This window comes from Schistocerca cancellata, chromosome 1, assembly GCF_023864275.1.
Source record: "Schistocerca cancellata isolate TAMUIC-IGC-003103 chromosome 1, iqSchCanc2.1, whole genome shotgun sequence".
Classification (NCBI taxonomy): domain Eukaryota; kingdom Metazoa; phylum Arthropoda; class Insecta; order Orthoptera; family Acrididae; genus Schistocerca; species Schistocerca cancellata.
The window spans coordinates 552209064-552232673 of NC_064626.1; the positions used below are offsets into that span (position 1 = coordinate 552209064).

The 23610-nt window shown below is 42.6% G+C and overlaps 1 protein-coding gene across 1 annotated transcript in view; it reads right to left on the reverse strand.

Annotated features, from left to right (window-relative positions):
* The window catches only part of LOC126190374 (ionotropic receptor 21a), a 139564-nt gene extending 116446 nt beyond the window's left edge, over positions 1-23118 (reverse strand). The window contains exons 1-2 of the mRNA XM_049931020.1: positions 22931-23118; positions 5584-5825 (exon numbers count right to left, since the gene is read on the reverse strand). Coding sequence (XP_049786977.1) covers positions 5584-5825; positions 22931-23118 — 430 coding nt within the window. The remainder of the gene's footprint in view (positions 1-5583; positions 5826-22930) is intronic.
* Positions 23119-23610: the final 492 nt, after the last annotated feature.

A 23610-nucleotide genomic window follows, 5' to 3' on the forward strand; every position in this document is an offset into this window, starting at 1 on the left:
CCTTAAACGTCCAGGAAAGGTAAGAAGCACAAGAAGAAAACAATATTTAAAAAGAAAAGTGGAAGAAATTGAATCAAGTCTTACAGAAGCAACATCCTCAAAAGTTTGTGAAGTGTATATAGTAGATGCACTTGGAGCAGAACCTGAAGATAGTGATACGTGCACGAAATGTGATGTGTGCCTTCAAAACCCAAAAACTGCTATCTCAGCAGCCACTTACACTAAGACAGTACAGTTATGGACTCTGATACCAGGTAGCCACTCTAAGCAGCGGATGTAAGCGGATGTAGAAATACATACCTACCTCCTTTGATTTCAAAATCTCGTAAAATAAAGACTGAGAAGGGTATTTGGGCTTGCCCAGATTCTTACTGTGGGCATCCGTTTCAAGATGATACGCTTACTATTGCTCTGAAATATTACCTAAGTGATGACAAAGATTGCAGCAGGCAAAGTCCTTACCAGGCAAATGTTGTCTCTGTTAGTGAAAATGGTGAAAAAGTTATAAAGCTAAAAAGATGTATAATAAGATCAATAAGAGAAGCATATCTCCTAACGAAAAAGGAGAAACCGAATTTTAAAATTCCGTTCATCGGAGTATTGCAAAAGCACAACACGAATGATTCAAACGAAGGAGACCGCCCTGGCGCACACCAAACATCTTTGTTTGGTCCTCTCTCAGTGTCAGTCATTCATGGAAAATCCAGTGGGAGCAACAGTCTACAAACATTTAGTCGAGAACCGGACAACGCAGAAATAAAACCACAACTGGCAACGGGCTGGTTCTGCAAATGAATGTAGTGTCTCCATATAGTCAGTCCACCATGTCGTTCCTGAGTGCCCTCTGCCAGCGTAAAAAGGAACAATAATGGACATTCACCAACACCGGATGAAGCCATCCAATGGATCAGGGAGCTAGATCTGAAACGTAAAATTTACGAACTTACGAATGTGTGTATTTATTTTCACCAACACCGGATGAAGCCATCCAATGGATCAGGGAGCTAGATCTGAAACGTAAAATTTACGAACTTACGAATGTGTGTATTTATCTTAGAATGTTGTATATTTGTAGTTATTTTCATCCAGCGATAATAAGTAAATAGAAGAATAAAGATACTGCTTAATACTCGTACTATTAATCACCTAAATTTTATCGAGCAAATCAGTGAGACAGCTGCTGAAAGAACTATGAAGAAACCTGCTGCGTTCTTAGTTTTATTATATAGCTGCCGTTTATCTGCTGTTAGCAGCTGAATATATATCTGACAAGAATAGTAGGTTTCAAAGAAAATAACTTTTACATATCTAAATACTGAGCCCCATTTACGTACATTAATTCTTGTCATACGGGTCGTAACACACGCCATGAAGATAACAGAAGCTTGCGTTGTCCTCATCATTTCATCATCATCATTTTCATTATTTGTGATAGCGTCTAGATTGGATTGTGAAAAAAAATTGACTGTGTAAAAATTGGGACTTTGTACGAGCGCTGATGACCGCACAATTGAGCGCCCCACAAACCAAACATCATCATCATCATCGTAACAGAAGCTATCCTTACACAAAAATTAATTGCATTTTTTAAATTTTAACCTTAGACCTTAATGATATTATGCTTAATACTACATAATTTTAACCGAGGACTCACTAAAAATGCTACCAATTCAAAAAAGCATTGGATCCACCAGCAAGTGATTAGTTGGCGCAGAGACTTCTGCTGAAACGAAGAGAGCGATATACTGTACAGCTACTGCCGCTGACAATATTAATAATGCACACGAGAAGGATGATATAACCAAAAAATATCAGCTAATATAAATGAAGCTGATGTACAGAAATGAACTAAGGGTTATTGTGCATTGTCAGATGAAACATAATTGATTTATGACTCTTTAAGTATGTCCACTTAGGGACAGAAAATATGTTTCATTTCCACGGGGAATAGCGAATAAGTAATGGGAATTCACCTAGCTATAAGTTTACTTCCTGCAAAACATACTTGCACTGATGATCATTCAGTAAGTATACAGAAAAAATGTGGCACAGTTGGAAAACTGAAGAGTGCAGGGTTCATTTTTTTATTTGAATTTATTTGAATCAGAAATAAACGGAATTATTAAATTATGTTCACGTTGTTTGAACAGACAACTCGCTCGGAAGCGGAGGAGCCGTTGTCATAACATTTACGAGGCAATAAGGAGGGGCGAAACTGCCTGGCAGCCACTACTCTTTATCTCGGCCACTAAAAAAACAGCAGGTTCGCATGGAGGCCATCACTGTTCTCACAGTCTAACCACGAGAATTCCTTGAAGAGGAGAACTCACTCTCCACCTATTGCAACTAACTCCGAGCAGCACTGAATGTAGCAAGCTAACAAACGTTTTTGACGCTATTCAGTTCATTTTAACTCTGTATGCTTCTGCTATCACACTCTTCGTAATGGATTGTTGCTGCAGAAAAATTTGTCATTTTCCCGGCTTGTTACAGCGTAGTATGAAGAACAGTTGTAACAATGATCGAAACAACACGAAAGCTGCACATTTACTGTCTGTCTGACGTCGAAAGAATAGAGATACTTACTTAATTTCTTCTTTTTTTACAGGTGCATTTCTGTAGTCGTGGTGCACATTCATATACCCAAGCTAAAGCAAATCAGGACGCCGGCTTCCTTCTTTTTTTACTTTTATTTGCATCATCAGTCTTCTGAACGGTTTGATGGGACCCGCCACGAATTCCTCTCCTATGCCAACATTTTTCTATCTCGGAGCAGCAATTGGAACCTACGTCCTCCATTATTTGCTGGATGTGTTCCAATCTCTGTTTTCATCTACAGTTTCCACCCTCTATAGCTCCCTCTAGCACCATGGAAGTTATTGCATTATTTCTTAACACATGTCCTACCGTGCCGTCCCTCCTTCTTGTCAGTGTCTTACATATTTTCCTTTTATCGTCTATTCTGCAGAGAACCTCCTCATTCTTTACCTTATCAGTCCACCCAACTTTCAATATTCTTCTGTACCACCACATTTCAAATGCTTCGATTCTCTTCTGTTCTGGTTTTCCCACAACCCATGTTCCACTATTATACAATGCTGTGCTTCAAAGGTCACTCTAAGGAATCTCTTCCTCAAATTTAGGCCTATGTTTTACACTAGTAGACCTCTCTTGGCCACGAATGTCCTTTTTGCCAGTGCTAATCTACTTTTCATGTCCTCCTTGCTCTGTCCGCCATGGGTTTTTTGGAGCTTATCATTGATATTCTTTCACCATGATTTTTAACTCCGCTCTTGAATATGTGTTTTAAAATTCCTGCATGACATAAGCAATCATAACAAATATCTTATAAAATGCAAGGAAACTCCCGCATTCAGAAAGCCATCACTGAAAACAAACATGTGACAAATGAATAAACACACACACACACACACACACACACACACACACACACACACACACACGCACACAGACACATGTATACACAAACAGATCACAGATACTTCAAAAACTACACTCGAAAGTTGGCAATAACATTCGATCTTTGGCAGTAACATCCGACAGTCGGCAACACAAACAAAAACATTGCATCAAAACAAGTGTCCAGTTGCTATTGCTGTTAAATGTGGAAAAAAAACCAAGTGGCAATTTTAAGAAGAGGAACGGCGCCAAAAATGGAACAGAAACGTAATATGTAGAAAATCGTCCACGCAACCTGTAGTAGAATTTAAAATATCATAGCAAAAACCAACCACCAGAAACTTTTATAACGTATAGGTACATTGCCCCAAAATGTAAACTAAATAGTAAAAATACGTACATGTTCCAGGCCACTGAGGACGCCTTGCACAGTATATAGGTGAAACGTGTGTGGCAGGAAAATTGTGTTTCATTCACTTGTAGTCAAACGGTCCAAAAAGTAAAAATTATCAATATACCTTAATACTAGTTCTATGTTCAGAAATTAAGAACACGTTCCCTTTTCACTAACAGTGAAGAAATATTGGTTAATTACTCTAAAGTAACATGTTCATTCTAAGTTTACATACTTCATTTTACTCTACGTAGAATTCTTGAGGGCTAAATACTGTACTCAAGCTGAAGGCAAACAAAGTCTTTTTATTCCACAATAAAGTCCCAGCTCATTCTGGACACACAGTCACACAAGCTACTTCTTTTGGCTATTGAATACTGTATCATCATCAGTATTCTACTGATATGGCAGCCAATGACTTTCTCCTCTTTCCTCAGGTGAGTGGCAGTCATTTCCAGAACGAAGCCAAGATGATTCTCGAGATGCTAAGTTTCCTGAACAGCCAACATACTGACATCTACAATAGGGGTCTCCGCCAATTCATCTATCGTTGGGAAACATGTTTCGAGTTGAAGATTGAATATATAGAACAGGAGTCACACCTTCGGGCATTTGAAGGTCGCTGTTCGATATTTTACGAGTAACGGGTAACAATCCTCCTCATCCTCATGATAATAGCGACGGCTCCAACGAAGGTACTGTTAGGCAGCCTTTCTGATTGATGACCGCTGCCCACGATTCACAGAGATTGGTACAGCTATGTCCAGATCACATACGTCACCCTCCAGATGTGCGCGACATATCTGCGATCAGGTCACTTAGGGGCCTCAAAAGAGTCCTCATGTCTCTGGAGTGGTTTTCCTAACTCATGAAGACAGACAAGGCTCTTCAGGCACTTTGTTTTTCAATTTGATCCTGTGATAATATTGGCGCAGTGTCCAAGACAATAAATAAAAATGTATGTGTGTTTGTGTGTGTGTGTGTGTGTGTGTGTATGTGTTTGTGTATGTATAGCATCAGTTGATACAACGTGTTTCCATGCTTCGTCTAATATCCCGCCACTCCAGCGATATGGTGACGACTCAGAGAGTTGCGGCGATAACATGTGTGTGTACTTTAGGGTATCAAAAGACGCCTGCATGACAACTACTACACTTACAGAGAACAGAAAAATATCAGTCGATAGATCACCACTTCAAGTTTCGATCGTTATACGCGCAGTGGCGTAGTTGCGGAGCGCACCACTAGGTGGCGGGCGTATCAGAACTGGAGGACATATCATCCATCCCGAAATAGTTCATGTCTGATATGTGTCTGTTATATGCATGTCTTATAGTTTACAGGCAGTCGTCTTCCGAAACACGGAGACATTTGTTGATAAATCTGTATTTGTGTGTCACGTGATCCAGTTTCAACTGCTGTAATTTCAGCAATCACGGCAAACACATCACATGTGGATGGCTGCTGGCCCTCAACAGAGAATAAATACTCAGTCCAGCAGATGAACCAGCACTTCATATATCATTAATGAAGCCTCCACACGCTGATGTCTGAATATTTTCTGGACCTTGACTATGACTAGGATCTCTGTTCATCTCACTCTTTTCCCAGTTGCTGTCTCCTTTTTAAGTTCCTAGTCGTTTAGAATTACAGTTTGGTTTCTGAATAGGTTGTAGCTTATCTTCTGCTTCCTCTGTTTTATTTATAATTACTACAGGACTGAGTGTAGTCATTACGCAGATTGGAGGGGCCTTTGGGGAACGACTCACCAATCAGCATCCTAGTGGCTGTTTTGGTGGAGTTGCTCCAGCAGCGGCGGCCGGTGAAGGTGAAGGCGTTGGTGAAGGTGCCGAACACGTACCAGAACATGTTCTCCAGCTCCCAGGGGTCCTCCAGCAGGTGCCGCAGCGAGTGTGTGTTGGAGAAGGCCAGTGGGAAGATGGCCAGCAGGTAGACCACTGTGAGCGCCAGCCACACGCTCCAGTCGAAGGGGCCCAGGATGGCGCGGTACCTGCCAACCAAAAGGACAGAAATCCTTCCAGGCTTGTTCCAGTCCGTATCCTCAGCCACATTAAGACTCTCTCTTTCCTTCGCCTGGTCTTGTACTCTTTACCCCTCATAACCACGGCCTGGAGTCATTCCTAGTTGCATCTATCCCAACTCCAATGTTTCCACAAAACCCATCCTCTCACTAAAAACCCATCACTAATACCAACCCTCCAGCTCCAGTGAGACCCCCTATCTTACACCACAAGAACTACTCAAACACTGCTCTCCCAAATTATCCCTTCCTGAGTGCAGGCCCTTCTCGTTTCGGGGTAGTCCCAAAGCACTATTTATCACTCCGAGAAAATAAAGCTACATAATTCATATTTTGTTTGTTTGTATCTACATGTCTGCAGTTGTGGTGCACATTGAAATCTCCACGCCACAGTACTGCAGCATGGCGTCAGAGAAGAAGAAAGAAAATGCCGCACCCCGTCTGCGTCCATTGATAAAGTGAGGATGGGCTGCCACATTTCCTGTTCCACTCACGAATGGCGCGTGGGAAGAACGACTGTCTGTAAGCCTCCGTAACAGCTTCAACTAGTCTTGTTTTCCCGTCGTTATCATTTCGCGAGATGTTTGAGCGACGAAATAATGTGCTGCTTTATTTCTTTTGGAATGTCCTCCCTCTAACATTTTAGCAATATACTTCTGCATTATGCACAGCACCTCTCTTGTAGCGTCTTCCACTGGAATTTGATGAGCACCCCGCTTACTCAACGAATCCGTGACGAAACGTGCCCCTCATCTCGAATCTTCTCCGACTCTTCTGTTAATCCTAAATGGTCAAGATAGCAGACTGTTAAGCGACACTCACGAATTAGACGATCGGATGTTTTGTAAACTATTTCAATTATGGGTGAATTAAGTTTCTGTAGGATTCTTCCAGGGCGGCATCTGCTTTAACTACAGGTCGTTTCATCGTCGTTCCGCTTAAAGTTGCAGCGGACGGATACCTCTAGCTTCTTTACGGTTGTTACTGTTTCACCGGTTGTGCAATCGAAAGTAATGACTGTTTCCCCCTATTTATTCCATTTATTTACCTTTCATGTCAACAACTAATCACTGATCCAGCGTCGATCCTGTAAAAGTGTTTCTGAATTTCATTAATGTTTTCTGGCTTTGCAGCTCTCGTGTATTCAACAGAAACATCCGCAAACAGCCATTTGGAGTTTCTGCCGTTATCTGCCAAATCAATTAGATGCATGGCGAACCTGGACTCCACGGACAAAATTTGGGAGTTGTTGAAGAATGTTTTGTGATAGCAGGTGATTATAATTACACTGGCCGTATTCCGAGAGCTTCGCTGTAGGCTGTACACATCGCAGAACGCAGAAACATCATAGGTATGTTCTTGCATTCTTTAATCGGTCCGATCGTGGTCTATTCTGAAAAAAATAATAATTCTTATTCTTGTGAACAGCAAAAATATGGCGCTGCAAGCAGTCATATGTGGTGTCGGTGCAGGAATAGGAGAGGAACGATCGAACACATCATACCGGTGATTCTGGCACAAATAATTAGTTTATGGTCACAAGTTATGTTTTCAGTATGGTCTCCCGCCTCCGGTGAAACCAGAGCGATATGTGCTAGTATGCTATGCTTCAGATCAGGAAGAGACTGGATACATCCCTGGCAGATACGATCTTTCAGATATCCCCACGACCAGAAGCCATATAGATTTAGGTCGGGGAATCTGGAAGGCCACACTTCTTGAAATTTCCTAGAGATGATGGGGTCGTTACCGAAAATTTACATGGCAAATAACATGTGGCGTCGCCCCATCTTGCGTGAAAATGGTGACGTGGACACAGTTGCGTTGTTGAAAAGCTGAAATCAAGTGTTGGCCAAGGAGGTCCTTATAACGAGCAGATGTCACTCTACGCCCAACAGGCTACTGATTGTGAAATCGCACCACAGAGTCACATACGTTGAGTGCAGTGGAAGTTCCTGCACAACATGTGCCGGAGTAGAGCCCCGTATGCGACTGTTCTGTGCTTTCACGGCAACGTGCAGAGTGAAATGTGCTTCGTAAGTTCTAACAATATTTTTCGGCCACATGTCATCCATTTCTAGAAAACGAAGAGCGAAGTAAAAAATAAGAAATGGTTCAAATGGCTTTAAGCACTATGGGACTTAACATCTGTGGTCATCAGTCCCCTAGAACTTAGAACTATTTAAACCTAACTAACCTAAGGACATTACACACATCCATACCCGAGGCAGGATTCGAACCTGCGACCGTAGCGGTCACGCGGTTCCAGACTGAAGCGCCTAGAACCGCACGGCCACAACGGCCGGCCCCATTTACTGACATGGGTCCTCTTCACAGCTGTCTCTGTCAGAGATATTCCCGCAAAGCAGCATGGAAAACGCCAACCGTCTTAACCCTTTACACCAAAAGTCACTTCAGAAAAAAAAAAAAATCTACGTGCGTTGGCAAGGGACAAATAGCATGCTGACATCAAACCAGGAAACATTTCACATTCTGACTACTTATGGCGCCATTTTTCACCTAGGGTGGAATTTGGAACAAGTATTTTTTTCAGCATACTCCACGAGCGCACCGATTAGTGAACATACCTAAGATGTTTCAGCGTCCTGCGATGTATACGTCCCGCACTGTAGTATTCAGTACACAGCCAGTTTAATAATAACCATTCTGTATTTTGGAACAAGGCATATGTCGTCTTTGATGGCTCGTTAGGGCGTAGTAATGTTTTTGTGATTCATTTGTTACCCTAATTACCTTGTTTCTTTGAAAACTGCTTCATAGCAGTGAAAAAGCACGAAATTTGAAATCGTCAGAGAGTACAACACACAACACAGCGTAGTGTACCAACATTTAGATGCAAAAGTACTGTCGCTGCGGGAACAGGTCAGCGTAGTGCCACTGCGACGTTTTTTCCGTTGCATTCAGTAAACCAACATACAAGATGCACCTCGGTTAATTCTTCACCAGCAAGGCTAACCATTCTGATGTATATCGCTTTAACGTACAACTAAGACTTCCAGAAAAACAGACCCGAAACGGAACCGAGTAGCGCTTTATGTATGCTAGACATTGAAGAGCACAGTTTGCATTACTGTTGTAAACTGCAGACATCGTGAGTGAAAGTGGTGAGTTTGTTTCCGAACATAGCGAATACCGTAGACATCTGCAGTGTTGCGCTGATATTTTCAGTGCAATATAGACAGAAAAATAAAAGGTCGAAGTAAAGCTGTGGGACCGGGCGTGAGTCGTGCTTCGGTAGCTCAGATGGTAGAGCACTTGCCCGCGAAAGGCAAAGGTCCCGAGTTCGAGTCTCGGTCGGGCACACAGTTTTAATCTGCCAGGAAGTTTCAAGATAAAAGGTGGTTTGGGGGGAGGGAGGGGGAGAGAGAGAGTTACTCTGTAATCAGCCACAGGAAACCAAGAGCATTTGTTCCTAAAATTTTGAGAGACTTGTTTGGTGATTATCGGGTTTCGGCATTGATTTGTATAATGTTGGATTTGCGGAATTTCAAAATTTCGTGGTCAGAGGAATGGTTACTGTAACTCCCACTGGTGCATAGACGAGCTGCTGCCACCTCAGCATTGTCAGCCATTTCAGATGACTCCTCTCTCTATCTGGACTGGCCCGACTCAGCTGCAATGTTTTCCCGGCTGCTGGAAACGAAATTCCCGCACAGTTTGTAAGTGGACTGTTTATGTTTTCTTATTGGCAATGTTACATAGCGCTCTGTATGAAAATCACTGGCTGTGCTGTGTGCAGTCCGTGGCTAGTTTGCATTGTTGTCTGCCATTGTAGTGTTGGGCAGCGGCAGCTGGATGTGAACAGCGTGTAGCGTTGCACAGTTAGAGGTGAGCCGCCAGCAGTGGTGGATGTGGGGAGAGAGATGGCAGAGATTTGAAATTTGTGCATGAACTGCTATATATATTATGACTATTATGGTAAATACATTGTTTGTTCTCTATTAATATCTTTCATTTGCTAACTATCCCTATCAGTAGTTAGTGCCTTCCATAGTTTGAATCTTTTATTTAGCTGGCAGTAGTGGCGCTCGCTGTATTGCAGTAGTTCGAGTAATGAAGATTTTTGTGAGGTAAGTGATTTCTGAAAGGTATAGTTTAATGTTACTCAGGGCCATTCTTTTGCAGGGATCTTTGATAGTCAGATTGCGTTGCGCTAAAAATATTGTGTGTCAGTTTAAGCATAGTCTCGTATACAATTTTTCTAAGGGGACGTTTCATAGAATAATGAGTGGTGGTTAGGGACTCTGGTTTGTGAAAAAGGTTGTTGGAAACCAAGAATCGTACTTTAAGAGTTATGAAATGTGTGTAAATGCGTGAATGTATCACAATGCCAGAGAAAATTTTTTGGACACTGTTATATTCATAAGATTTTGTTTCTACACATTTGCAACGCAAATTCTTGACCTGTGAAATATTTTTATATGAGACTGTCACTGTAGCGGAAACTGCTGTCATAAATATTTCCGTAAGAAAGTTGAGTGACCACCTGCACGTAATGTGTTTTGGGCGCCCAGCTGAGAGGTAGTCGTCTGACAAAAGAAAGCCATTAGGTGAAAAAAAAAGGAGGCCATTATCCTCACCATTGACATTCCTTTAGAGAAAACATTGCAAATGCGACACCCTCATTACTTGGAAAGATACTTACATCTGCACACCTGATTATGACAAGCGTCTTTCTACGAGAGTTGAGAGAATTTCTACTAACTTATGAAATGTCACATGACTACTGAATGATATTTTTATGCTTTGGTTTGCGTAATTGCTTATTTCATTTAATATCTGGTTTCCAGCTGTGTTGCAGCATTGGTTTTATAAAATAAACTTAAATGCATTTGCTAATGTGAACACTTTCTGTCAACAGATCTATTAAATAATAATTTTGTGATCCACATTCTTCAAAAAAGGAGCACTTGGAAAGGAAAGAACAATAAGAAGGGTCTAGTAACAGTAACTGCATACATAAAATTCTTTTCAAGTACATGTTAATATTTTTTTTTACAATAAGTTGTTGTGGTGCGCCACTTTAATTACATAGATATTAAGATGTGAATAGACATTTCCCTTTTCTGCATTGTTGTTTTTACTGTAATATTTTTTCTGCTTGAGCTATGTCATGTTTAGGTATAAGTTGCTGCTGTTTGCCAGGCATAGTGTTACTGAATTTGACTTTGTATTATTCTGTTAAGCCAGTTTTACTAATGATTTATTTTTATTGTTTGCTGCACATTGCCTTATATTAGTTGTAATATTACAATTGCTTTGCTAATTTCTTAATGCTGCTTGCTTCGCAAATCTGCGTTTTTTTTTCATTGCCGTTTATATTAATTGTTTTATGTGATGCTGCATTGCCTCATCCCTTGGTATATATATATATCTGAGCTCAGTAGATTTAAGTTAGCTTAAGAGGGGTAGACTTTATAAGAAACTAACTATGATGACTTGGAAGAAATGTATTGAGAAGCTATATGAAAATGGTTTTGGCAGAAAAAAAGGATACTGTACAGTGGAGAAAAACTATTTTTGACAGAGGATGTGAACAGAATACAGAAAGCAGGCTTAGATAGGACTTTTGGGAATAATGATGAACGAAGGGAGATCTCTATGCAAAATACTGCAGTAAAACAAACCCTGTCCTTTCCTTTTGTGTCATCCCTCTATATGTTTGTGTACCCTTGTGTATTTATGTTCTTCCTGTCTTTATAAGTTTAGCTAATAAGATTTATGTTGTAGAATTTCTCTAATATTAAGCTATATTCACTGTGATTAGGAATACAGTTATCCTCAAATATAATTGGCATTAATAATATGTTATTTACCTTGTCAAGATGTTTAGACATTATTTATTCGGTTTTGTTTTAATGCTCATGTGTGAAGTTGATGTTTCAAAAGTTATTCTGATCTTGTATGTATGTACTCATGTCATAATTCCTGTAACATTTATGTATATGTTTATTTCTATTTTGTTGTAAAGCCTGTACTACAAATGTTATCTGTATTGTTATGTTCTTTAATGATGTATTTTGTACCTTTGTAATTGTATTCTTATGTTATAAAATTGTAATTGATACCAGTTCATGATATTATTAACTTGTTAGTTACATTTCACTGCACACTTTTCTGTTGGTCATAGTATATGGACAATATGTGAGAAGTAGGGACTGTTAGTGTTTGCACGTGTGTTGATAATTCAGCAAGGGACTGGATAACAGCATTGCTGGTTCTAAGGACAATTCCCAAAAACTTTGTGCGTGCACAAGTGGTGGTTTATGGACTTGCTATCTTCTCTGCAAGACTCTTCGATGGTGATTGTGCACCTGCACAGTCACAGCAGATGGCTGCTGGCCATCTCTACAAGGACTACAGTGGGTCTACACCTTTCCTGACTCACCAATACCATTATCTCCACAAGGACTACAGTGGGTCTGCATCTTTCATGGCCCACCAATACCATTATCTCTACAAGGACTGCAGTGGGTCTGCGCCTCTGGAGGCCCACCAATACCACAATCTCTACCGGGACTACAGTGGGCCTGTCCACAATCTCTACCAGGACTACAGTGGGTCTGCTCTGTGATGACCTACCTACCAATCTTCTTCAAAACGTCGAATGACTCTGCTGTGGGTTTGCTCTGTTGTGGCCCATTACCTGTCAGCATGTCAAGAGTCAGCACTGTCTTTCCATTGGAAGGACAACACTACTTCTTCAAGATTGCATGGAAATCCACTACTTCCAGATGCATTGTCTTTTACTGCTCAGACTTTGAGAAAAGAAACGGCAGTTTTACTGTGATGAAAGATCAGAACTGTCTTTATGGACTGTGAGAAAATTTTAGCTTTTGACCAACATTGTATTAATTAGTGTGTGCATTTGATATCTTTGTTATTGTAATTATGAAAAATTTTATCAAATCATTATTGGCCACTGCCCTAAACAATTTGTAAAATTTTTTGTGGGGAGCATGGGGGCTATGTAAGTAGACTGTTTATGTTTTCTTATTGGGAACGTTACATAGCGCTCTGTATGAAAATCACTGGCTGTGCTGTGTGCAGTCCGTGGCTAGTTTGCATTGTTGTTTGCCATTGTAGTGTTGGGCAGGGGCAGCTGGATGTGAACTGCGCATAGCGTTGCGCAGTTAGAGGCGAGCCGCCAGCAATGGTGGATGTGGGGAGAGAGATGGCGGAGATTTGAAATTTGTGCATGAACTGCTATATATATTATGACTATTAAGGTAAATACATTGTTTGTTCTCTATTAATATCTCCCATTTGCTAACTATCCCTATCAGTAGTTAGTGCCTTCCGTAGTTGGCAGTAGTGGCGCTCGCTGTATTGCAGTAGTTCGAGTAATGAAGATTTTTGTGAGGTAAGTGATTTCTGAAAGGTATAGTTTAATGTTACTCAGGGCCATTCTTTTGCAGGGATCTTTGATAGTCAGATTGCGTTGCGCTAAAAATATTGTGTGTCAGTTTAAGCATAGTCTTGTATAATTGTTCAAAAGGGGACGTTTCAAGTTCTTTGCCTTATAAATGGGCTGCTCCATTTTGTTTTGAGTCCACTAGGGAGGTGCTAGGGTGCTGCCTAGCACGACTGCAGGGTGCTGCCTAGCACGACTGCAGACGTATACCTGCAAACTGTTATGGCGTAGGGTCAGTGCCAGCGCGCCCGTCGGGAACGACAGGGAAGACAAGGCATGACAAAAAAACAGCCAGTCGCACGCTGACCGATCTCCCTCCATGGCGACAATGCTACAGTACTGGCCCCTACGTGAAGACGACAAAAGCCCCGTGCACTGACTGGTGGGAGGCCACTTCAATAGCAGCGTCAACGATAGCCCCTTCGTTCGGAATCTTTATGTAGCACAGACTTGTGGTTGTCTATCCTGAAGAAGACTGATTATTTTTTATGTTGCCCTTTGCTTGCTATCAAAGTTAAGTATTGTAATTGTCTCTGTGCGGCTGCTCCCGGTGGAGGTTCGAATCCTGCCTCGGGCATGGATGTGTGTGATGTCCATAGGTTAGTTAGGTTTAATTAGTTCTAAGTTCTAGGCCACTGATGACCTCAGAAGTTAAGTCGCATAGTGCTCAGAGCCGTTCGAACCATTCGAACAACACTGAAAACAATCATTGAAGATAATTTTTTCATTTTATTCTTCCGACTGATTGTTAAAACTTTATAACTTCCTCTCCTCTAATAACATATTCCCAACAGAAGGCCTATCTGTACAATTCTCCCCCTGTCGGAGGTTCAAGTCCTCCCTGGAGCATCGGTGTGTGTCCTTAGTGTAAGTTAGATAAGTAGTGTGTAAGCCTAGGTACCGATGACCTCAGCAGTTTGGTCCCATAGAACTTACCACAAATTTCCAGTGTGTACAACTTTTCTTCAATTCTAGGCAATATGAGAGTTATTAGAAGTTTAACTCTTCCCTACTTGTATGGATATCTATCCACGTATGGGACGACACACGTTTTCAGATGTTAAATATATCTATGACTGTGCAAGGGCATACATTAGTAGATTTTTTTAAAAATTTTATTATTCTGTTTGAGAGATAATTTCTGGGTGAGACGAAAATGTTATTTTCATTTTTCAGCAAACACAAATAATTGTGTACTTTGTAGTTTTTTGTGGTAGGTTGAGAGAATGGTCTTGGGTTAGTCTAACTGATATTCAGTTGATGGATTTTTATCAAGTGGTGTCAGAACATGAAGAACTACTGTATGAGTATTATCAATGGCGGTCGATCGCTATGACTATTTGGATATTCAAAAGAATAATTATTTACGTAATAGGCCGACTTGAATTCCCACAAATTAGTCTGCGAAAACGGCTGATGTTAGAATTTCAAAACTAAACGATAGCTGTTAATGGTGTTTTGTAACAATTTTTCATTACTTAAGAACCGGTTTTTGGCATCTTAAGGCTTACACAGGTGACAGTGGACTGTTGGAGCTACAATAAGAAAAACATAGCATATAAATATTAGATAATAAATAAGCTAAGATTCAGGTTATACAGGCTTTATGCAGGAAGAAACCGTTACATTTTAAGAATGTGAAGTGGCATATTCTTATAAATGTTTAGCCTTTCGTATCTCTAATGATTTGTTTTCAGTGCCAACAAGAACGATATATTCTGCTGGCTACAGGTGTCACACGAGATACTGCATGAGCAATCTGTATTAGAAGTGATTTAACGTAAATATTACGGGGGCTTTTCAGGAAGTAGGGAACGTTTTGGCATTTAAAAAAAAACTAAGTACAAGAAATACATTTTATTATATACATCTGAAAGAGCGACTGACATAGTACTTTTCCACATAGTCACCAAACTCATTGAGGCACTTATCATAGCGGTGGGCAAGCTTTGAAAGACCTTCGTCGTAAAATTCTGCCGCCTGAGACTTCAGCCAGTGAGTCACGCCCGTCTGGGGTTCTGCGTCGTCGCCAAAGCGCTGCGTTGCAAGCCAGTTCTTCATCTTGGGAAACAATAGAAGTCGACTGGTGCAAGATCGGGGCTTAGGGCGGATAACGGAAAATTTCCCAATTGAATGATTTAAGGAGAGTGCGGTTTGCCGTGTGAGGTCGGGCGTTGTCGTGCAGAAACAAAATTTTGGACGTCAACATTCCTCGGTGTTTGTTTTGAATTGCTCTTCTAAGACTGTGCAAAGTTTGACAGTACCGGGCAGAATTTATGGTTGCTCCACGTTCGAGAAAATCAATAAGAAGCACACGTTGCCTATTTCAAAACAGTATTGCCATCAACTTCCTTGCTGACAAGATTTGCAAACATTTTCTTGGTTTTTGGGGGGACCTTGTGTGACCCCACTCCATGGACTGTAATTTTTGTCTTGCAAATGACGTGTTTCACCCAAGTCTCGTCACTGGTTACGATTCGATCCAACAATGAATCATCATGTTTGTGGTAGGCCTCCAGAAATCTCAACGTTGCCCCCATTCTCTGTTCTCTATGGTGCTCTGTAAGCATTTTGGGAACAAAGTCCGTAAAACTTGTGGAAAAGGAAGCGAAAGCCCCGTTATTGTGAAGCGACGGTTTTCACGAATCGTTTCATCAACTTCAGCGCAAGATTGTTGGTTACAATGCTCGGGCGTCGGCACACGGGATAATCTGATTAACGTGATTCTGTGCTCTCAGTTCTCTCCAGCGACGTCGGTTTTATTTGGCTCACAGACAATATAGTTTGTTCAGGATAATGTACACGCATAGAATACACACTTCAACTCTAAAAAAAAGTGCGCATTTCCTTTACTGACTATATGCTAGTCATGTTGTTCCGTACCTGGTGTACATAGACAGAAACTTCAGTACCTGTGAACGTGTAATAAGACTACAATGAGAGGTACTTGTCTGCTCAGGGAGGACATCAGCTTATAAAAGTTCACAAAATCGAACAAATTTATTTCTGACAAAGAGCGCACTTCAAATATCACATCAAATATTACGGAAATTTTTTGTATTAATTTCATAGAAAACTTCCATAACATTTTTGAACAACGCGAAAAAAGTAAAAAAAATAGATACAGCTGGACGCAAGCTCTGTTCCGAACCATCCTCGGTTCTAGATCGTGGCGCCTCAACAACTACGCTATGCTGAAACTCATCTGCTGTCGGCCTCGTATTTTATGACACAGTTTTCTGAAGTTTTTAATGCCGAAATGTTATTGACATTTAATTATAACAAATACTAACAAGAATTACATGTTTTCATGGATCTCCAACGGGTCGTTGCCTTAATACGACTTATTCCCATAACATGCGATTTTTAAAGCAAAAATAACTAAATATCACCAATATGACTTTTCCCTTCAATTTGTTATAACAAATCCTCGCAACAACGATTCGTTCTCGAGATATTTAATGAACTGGTGCTTAGAAACAGCATATATTCATAGGGTGTAAAATACAGCGTAAATCCCACCGAATATGGACTTTACTGAACGCGACAAATTCAGTATGGCGTCTTACTTTCTGTTTGTGGCGTATGGGGCGTTGTTGCTTGCTATTGCTTCTACTGTACGTGGTACGTTGCCGAAATATCGTAGAACTTATTTTGTGATTCACCTGGCCAAATGGCTCTCCAACAGGAAGTGACGTCACAAAACTCGTAGACGCCACGTCAACGTTAGCTAAACTCGTCCCGCCGGGCACAGCCATTTCTCAAAGCCTGGGGCCCAATCTCGCTGAGCCCAGGAAGCGATTTTCTCGGTTAAAATAATGTGTGACCATTGCCCTCTTAACTTTCATACGTCCAAATGGCATTCCTGAGTATGTATTTCGATACAGTATAAAGTAATACTGCAATGCAGTATGAAAGCACACTGGACACCAAATGCTATGAACACGACAATATGGTGGCGCTGGCTTCACTTTTGTGGCATGAGATTATCCTCCCTTATTCTAATCTCATTGTGTGTGCGGACGGCTTAAAGCCATCGGCATATGGGATGAGCTGGCTGACGTTGATGTGGGGCTCTACGAGTTTTGTGACGTCACTTCCTGCTATTTCTCGTTGAGGAGCCATTTCGTCACGTCAAACACAAAATACACTCCTGGAAATTGAAAAAAGAACACCGTGAATTCATTGTCCCAGGAAGGGGAAACTTTATTGACACATTCCTGGGGTCAGATACATCACATGATCACACTGACAGAACCACAGACACATAGACACAGGCAACAGAGCATGCACAATGTCGGCACTAGTACAGTGTATATCCACCTTTCGCAGCAATGCAGGCTGCTATTCTCCCATGGAGACGATCGTAGAGATGCTGGATGTAGTCCTGTGGAACGGCTTGCCATGCCATTTCCACCTGGCGCCTCAGTTGGACCAGCGTTCGTGCTGGACGTGCAGACCGCGTGAGACGACGCTTCATCCAGTCCCAAACATGCTCAATGGGGGACAGATCCGGAGATCTTGCTGGCCAGGGTAGTTGACTTACACCTTCTAGAGCACGTTGGGTGGCACGGGATACATGCGGACGTGCATTGTCCTGTTGGAACAGCAAGTTCCCTTGCCGGTCTAGGAATGGTAGAACGATGGGTTCGATGACGGTTTGGATGTACCGTGCACTATTCAGTGTCCCCTCGACGATCACCAGTGGTGTACGGCCAGTGTAGGAGATCGCTCCCCACACCATGATGCCGGGTGTTGGCCCTGTGTGCCTCGGTCGTATGCAGTCCTGATTGTGGCGCTCACCTGCACGGCGCCAAACACGCATACGACCATCATTGGCACCAAGGCAGAAGCGACTCTCATCGCTGAAGAAGACACGTCTCCATTCGTCCCTCCATTCACGCCTGTCGCGACACCACTGGAGGCGGGCTGCACGATGTTGGGGCGTGAGCGGAAGACGGCCTAACGGTGTGCGAGACCGTAGCCCAGCTTCATGGAGACGGTTGCGAATGGTCCTCGCCGATACCCCAGGAGCAACAGTGTCCCTAATTTGCTGGGAAGTGGCGGTGCGGTCCCCTACGGCACTGCGTAGGATCCTACGGTCTTGGCGTGCATCCGTGCGTCGCTGCGGTCCGGTCCCAGGTCGACGGGCACGTGCACCTTCCGCCGACCACTGGCGACAACATCGATGTACTGTGGAGACCTCACGCCCCACGTGTTGAGCAATTCGGCGGTACGTCCACCCGGCCTCCCGCATGCCCACTATACGCCCTCGCTCAAAGTCCATCAACTGCACATACGGTTCACGTCCACGCTATCGCGGCATGCTACCAGTGTTAAAGACTGCGATGGAGCTCCGTATGCCACGGCAAACTGGCTGACACTGACGGCGGCGGTGCCAAATGCTGCGCAGCTAGCGCCATTCGACGGCCAACACCGCGGTTCCTGGTGTGTCCGCTGTGCCGTGCGTGTGATCATTGCTTGTACAGCCCTCTCGCAGTGTCCGGAGCAAGTATTGTGGGTCTGACACACCGGTGTCAATATGTTCTTTTTTCCATTTTCAGGAGTGTAAGTTGGGTGATACTTCGGCAACGTGCCACATAAAGTAGAGCCAATAAGAAGCAAGAACGGTCCCTACTTCACAAGCAGAAAGCTTGAGACTCGCAGAAAGCAAGACGCCATATCGTAGTTGTCGTATTGTTAGAACTCAATCAATGGTAGGTATTACGTTATACCTTACACCCCATGAATGTATGCTGTTTCTTAGCAGCAGCACATTGAATGTCTCGATAGCGAATATTTAGCGATACATACGTTTTGTTGTAACAAACATCATATTGGTGGTTAAAGACTTTCGTATTTAGTTATTATCGCCATATAAGTCGCATGTTATTACAGTAAGGCATTCTAAGGCAATGTGACATTGAAGATTCATGAAAAGCGTGTCGTTATTGTCATGATTTGTTATAATTAAACAACGTTGTGACCATTAAGGCGTGTAGTAGATTACATAAAATACAAAGTTCCCTTCCCTGAAGCTACTGGTCTGTAACACAGAGGTGAGTTTTGGTTGGTAGAGAATTCGAGACCTGCTGTGTCTATTTTTATTTTTTCACCGCGTTTTCCGAAAGGTTCTGAGACTTTCTCACTAAATTACACTGAAGCGCCAGAAAGTTGATATAGGCATGCATGTTGAAATACAGAGACACGTAAAGGCAGCATACAGCGCTGCGGTCGGCAACGCCTATGTAACACAAGTAACTGGGGCAATTGTCAGATCGGTACTGCTGCTACAATGGCAGGTTATCAAGATTTAAGTCAGTCTGAACGTGGTGTTGCAGTAGGAGCACGAGCGATGGGACACAGCATGTCCGAAGTAGCGATATAACGGGACCAACGACGACTGAAGAGAATCGTTCAATATGCCAGAATTACAATCCTTCCGCAAATTGCTACAGATTTCAATGCTGGTCCATCAACAAGTGTCAGCGTGCGAACCATTCAAAGGAACGTCATCGATATGGGCTTTCTTAGCTGAAGGCCCACTCGTGTATCCTTGATGAGTGCATGACACAAAGCTTCATACCTCGCCTGGGCCCGTCAACACCGACATTTGACTGATGATGACTGGAAACTTGTTGCCTCGCCGGCGAGTCTCGTTTCAAATTGTATCGAGCGGATGGACGTGTACGGGTATGGAGACAATATCATGAATTCATGGACCCTGCATATCAGCAAGAGACTATTCAAGCTGATGGAGGCTCTGTAATGGTGTGGGGTGTGTGCAGTTGGAGCAATGCGGGACCTCTGATACGTCTAGATACGACTCTGACAGGTGACACGGAAGTAAGCATCCTGTCTCGTCACCTGCATCCATTCATGTCTGTTTTGCATTCCGACGGACTTGGGCAATTGCCGTCCGCTGTGGCCGAGCGGTTCTAGGCGCTTCAGACCGGAACCGCGCTGCTGCTACGGTCGCAGGTTGGAATCCTGCCTCGGGCATAGATGTGTGTGATGTTCTGAGGATTGCCGACCGGTGTGGCCGTACGGTTCTAGGAGCTTCAGTCTGGAACCGCGTGACCGCTACGGTCGCACGTTCGAATCCTGCCTCGAGCATGGATGTGTGTGATGTCCTTGGGTTAGTTAGGTTTAATTAGTTCTAAGTTCTAGGCGACTGATGACTTCAGAAGTTAAGTCGCATAGTGTTCAGAGCCATTTGAACCATTTTTGATGTCCTTAGGTTAGTTAGGTTTAAGTAATTCCAAGTCTATGGGACTGATGACCTCAGATATAAAGTCCCATAGTACTTACAGCCATTTGAACCATTTGAGCTTGGGCAATTCCAGCAGGACAATGCGACACCTCACACGTCCAGAATTGCTACAGAGTGGCTGCAGGAACACTCTTCTGAGTTTTAACACTTACGCATATTGAGCATATCTTGGATGCGTTGCAACGTGCTATTCAGAAGAGATCTCCACCCCCTTCCCCCGCCCCTGCCCTTACTCACGGATTTATGGACAGCCCTGCACGATTCATGTTGTCAGTTCCCTCCAGCACCACTTCAGACATAAGTCGAGTGCATGCCACGTCGTGTTGTGGCACTTTTGCGTGCTCGCGGGGGCTCTACACGATATTAGGCAGGTGTACCAGTTTCTTTGGCTCTTCAGTGTAAGTCGCACGTTATTAGAGTAAGCCATTTTAAGGCAATGGCACACTGAAGATTCATAAAAAGCGTGTCGTTCTTCTCATGATTTGTTATAATTAAATATAAAGTAATAAAGTATTTGCGATTAAAGCCTATAGCAGACTAGAACATGAAACACAAAGTGGCCATTCCTGAAGCTAAAGCTCTGTAACACAGAGCTGAGTTTTTGGCTGGTAGAGAATTCGAGTCCTGCTGTTTTTTTTTTCTTTTTTTTTTCAACTTCGTGTTTTGTGAAATGTTCTGAGACTTTCTCGCGAAATTAATAGAAACGATTTCGGTAATACTTGATGTTACGTAAATGTACGTGCGTTGTCTGACAGGAGTGAGTTCGTTTGGATTGGTGAAAGTTTATAAGCTGATGTCCTTCCTGAGTGGACAGGTATTCGTCCTTTTTGTCTTATTACATGCCCAAGTATATTGAAGTTTTTATTTATGTATACCACAAACATAACAACATGACTAACATATGGATAAGAGAGGAATTGCACGTTTTAATAGAGTTAATGTAGGAATTTTACTCACGTCGAGTTTTCTGAATAATCAGTATTATTTGCGAGTGAGATAAAGTTTTGCAACTGTCGCTGGAGAGCGCTGAGAGCGCGAAGCCACGTTAGCCATCACCCCTGTGCCGGTGGCGCTGTGTCCCGTAACATCGCTGGTCTCTTCGTTTACTGCTCCCACGTCAAATGAAATCAAAACAGATTTCTGTGGCCGGGAGCCATCAAGTGAATTAATATACATTCTCATAACCATGAAATACCAAAATAAGTTAGTAGTTTCAATTTTATGATTTTATATTATTTCCACGTTATTAGCAATCAAATGAAAAACTGAATATCAGGTACTTCAGAGTGCATCTGGACATAGAAATGTGCAATTAGAGCGGAATGAAGCATTTTAGTATGGTTTATGAAATTCCGATGCTGCTGGAGTAGTCTCTGATTTTTGACACTGTAAGATCTCTTAGTGCTATGTACGTACGAACATACGTAAACATTAACTTGAAGCTGACTAAGTAGGAAAATTTGGTCAGTAGTTTTGAACTAAATATTTTGTTTGAAATATAATGACAGCTGTAGCAGAATTTTACAAATCAGCCTTCTGTGAAAGAGTTTTTTGATCACAAGGCACTTGTATAGTACTTCCTCTAGGCCTGAAGTTATTTCTTAATTTGTGTTTACATCTTAAATTTATAGAATGCCATTCTATGCTAAATTCTAGACTGGCAGCATACCGTGTTTTATCGTTTTAACTCCCCACATGGCTTCATATTTACTCCTAGAGTAGAACATAAACTGTCAGTTGTACAGTTTATTTGCCTCACAGACAACCATGTTAATTTTTTTTAAATAGTCATGAAATTTATTGTCCTTTATCCCGGTGTAAGCTACACAAGAAACTCTCTTTTTTTTTTTTTTTTCAAGAAATTTGTTTTCCATCCTGATAGCTTTTTGCAGTACTGTGTAGCTGTAAACCTGTTGGAAATGCTACATAACAATATTGCAGAATACGAATTTAAAAAAAAATCTGTCAAAGTCACCCCTTAGCAAAATTTTATGGTACTTCGAGCTGTGGAGTCTAATATTGAAATGACATTTTGCCAAGAACTGCTTCCTTATTTGCATCCTGTATCTGGGTGGGATATGATAAAACAACTGCTCTAAGTGCAACTCTGTATGTCCTCTCAACAACACGCCGCAGGGCTGCACATGTTCACGTGATGCCGCACCACGCACGAAATTCCACCAGAAATGCCACGAAAAGCGTATGAGCAGAGCAAGCACCAAGTACGGGCTGCCTACGTCATCGTAGCTGCGCATGCGCAGTACGGCCTGTTGTCAGGCGCTGTCTGGTAACTACTCAAACGAACCTTAAGAGAAGGGAGATGCAGGGTCAGGAGAGGCAGGGGGGTGGGCTGATGGAGAACGTTACCTGGGCAGAGCGGCTGTGGCGAGCGACAGGAAGACGGCGCAGTCTACGGAGTGTGGCGCGGTGAAGGCGGCGGCCCTCAGGCGCTCCGGCGTCTGGTACACCCCGGCGGCGCCCACGTGCGCATCGCCAGCAGACACCGCCGACACCACCGCGTCCCCAGACGAACCGCTCCTGGGGGAGCAGCACATCTTTCTCTGTCCGATCCCAAAGACAGCCACAGAGCGTACAACAATTTCTTCTGTCACATTTTTTTTTCCTTAGTGCCCTTTCACACGTTCCTTTTAGTGCACAATAAGAGTCCACGAAATTGCACAGACTGCTTAAACTCGGTACCCGCACGCTTCTGCTACATGTTACAAGGAACCGGAGACAAGTCTACACTATCTGATCAGAAGTATCCGGATACCTATTAGCGGACATTAATATGGAAAGTGTCTACTCTTCACTTTTATCACAACTCTGCTGGTGACACTTTCAATGATCCGCCTGAAAGTCTGTGGAGAAAAGGAAGCCAAATTTTTCTCATGGGCCGAAAGCAGCGAAGGTCGTGACGTTGGACGCTGGCATCTCGAGCGACTTCGACGTTCTAATTTCTCACAAAGGTGTTCCACGTCTTCATATCGGGACTTTACACGATTTCAGAAACGTTATCGATCAACAATCTTTGTCTCGCAGATGCT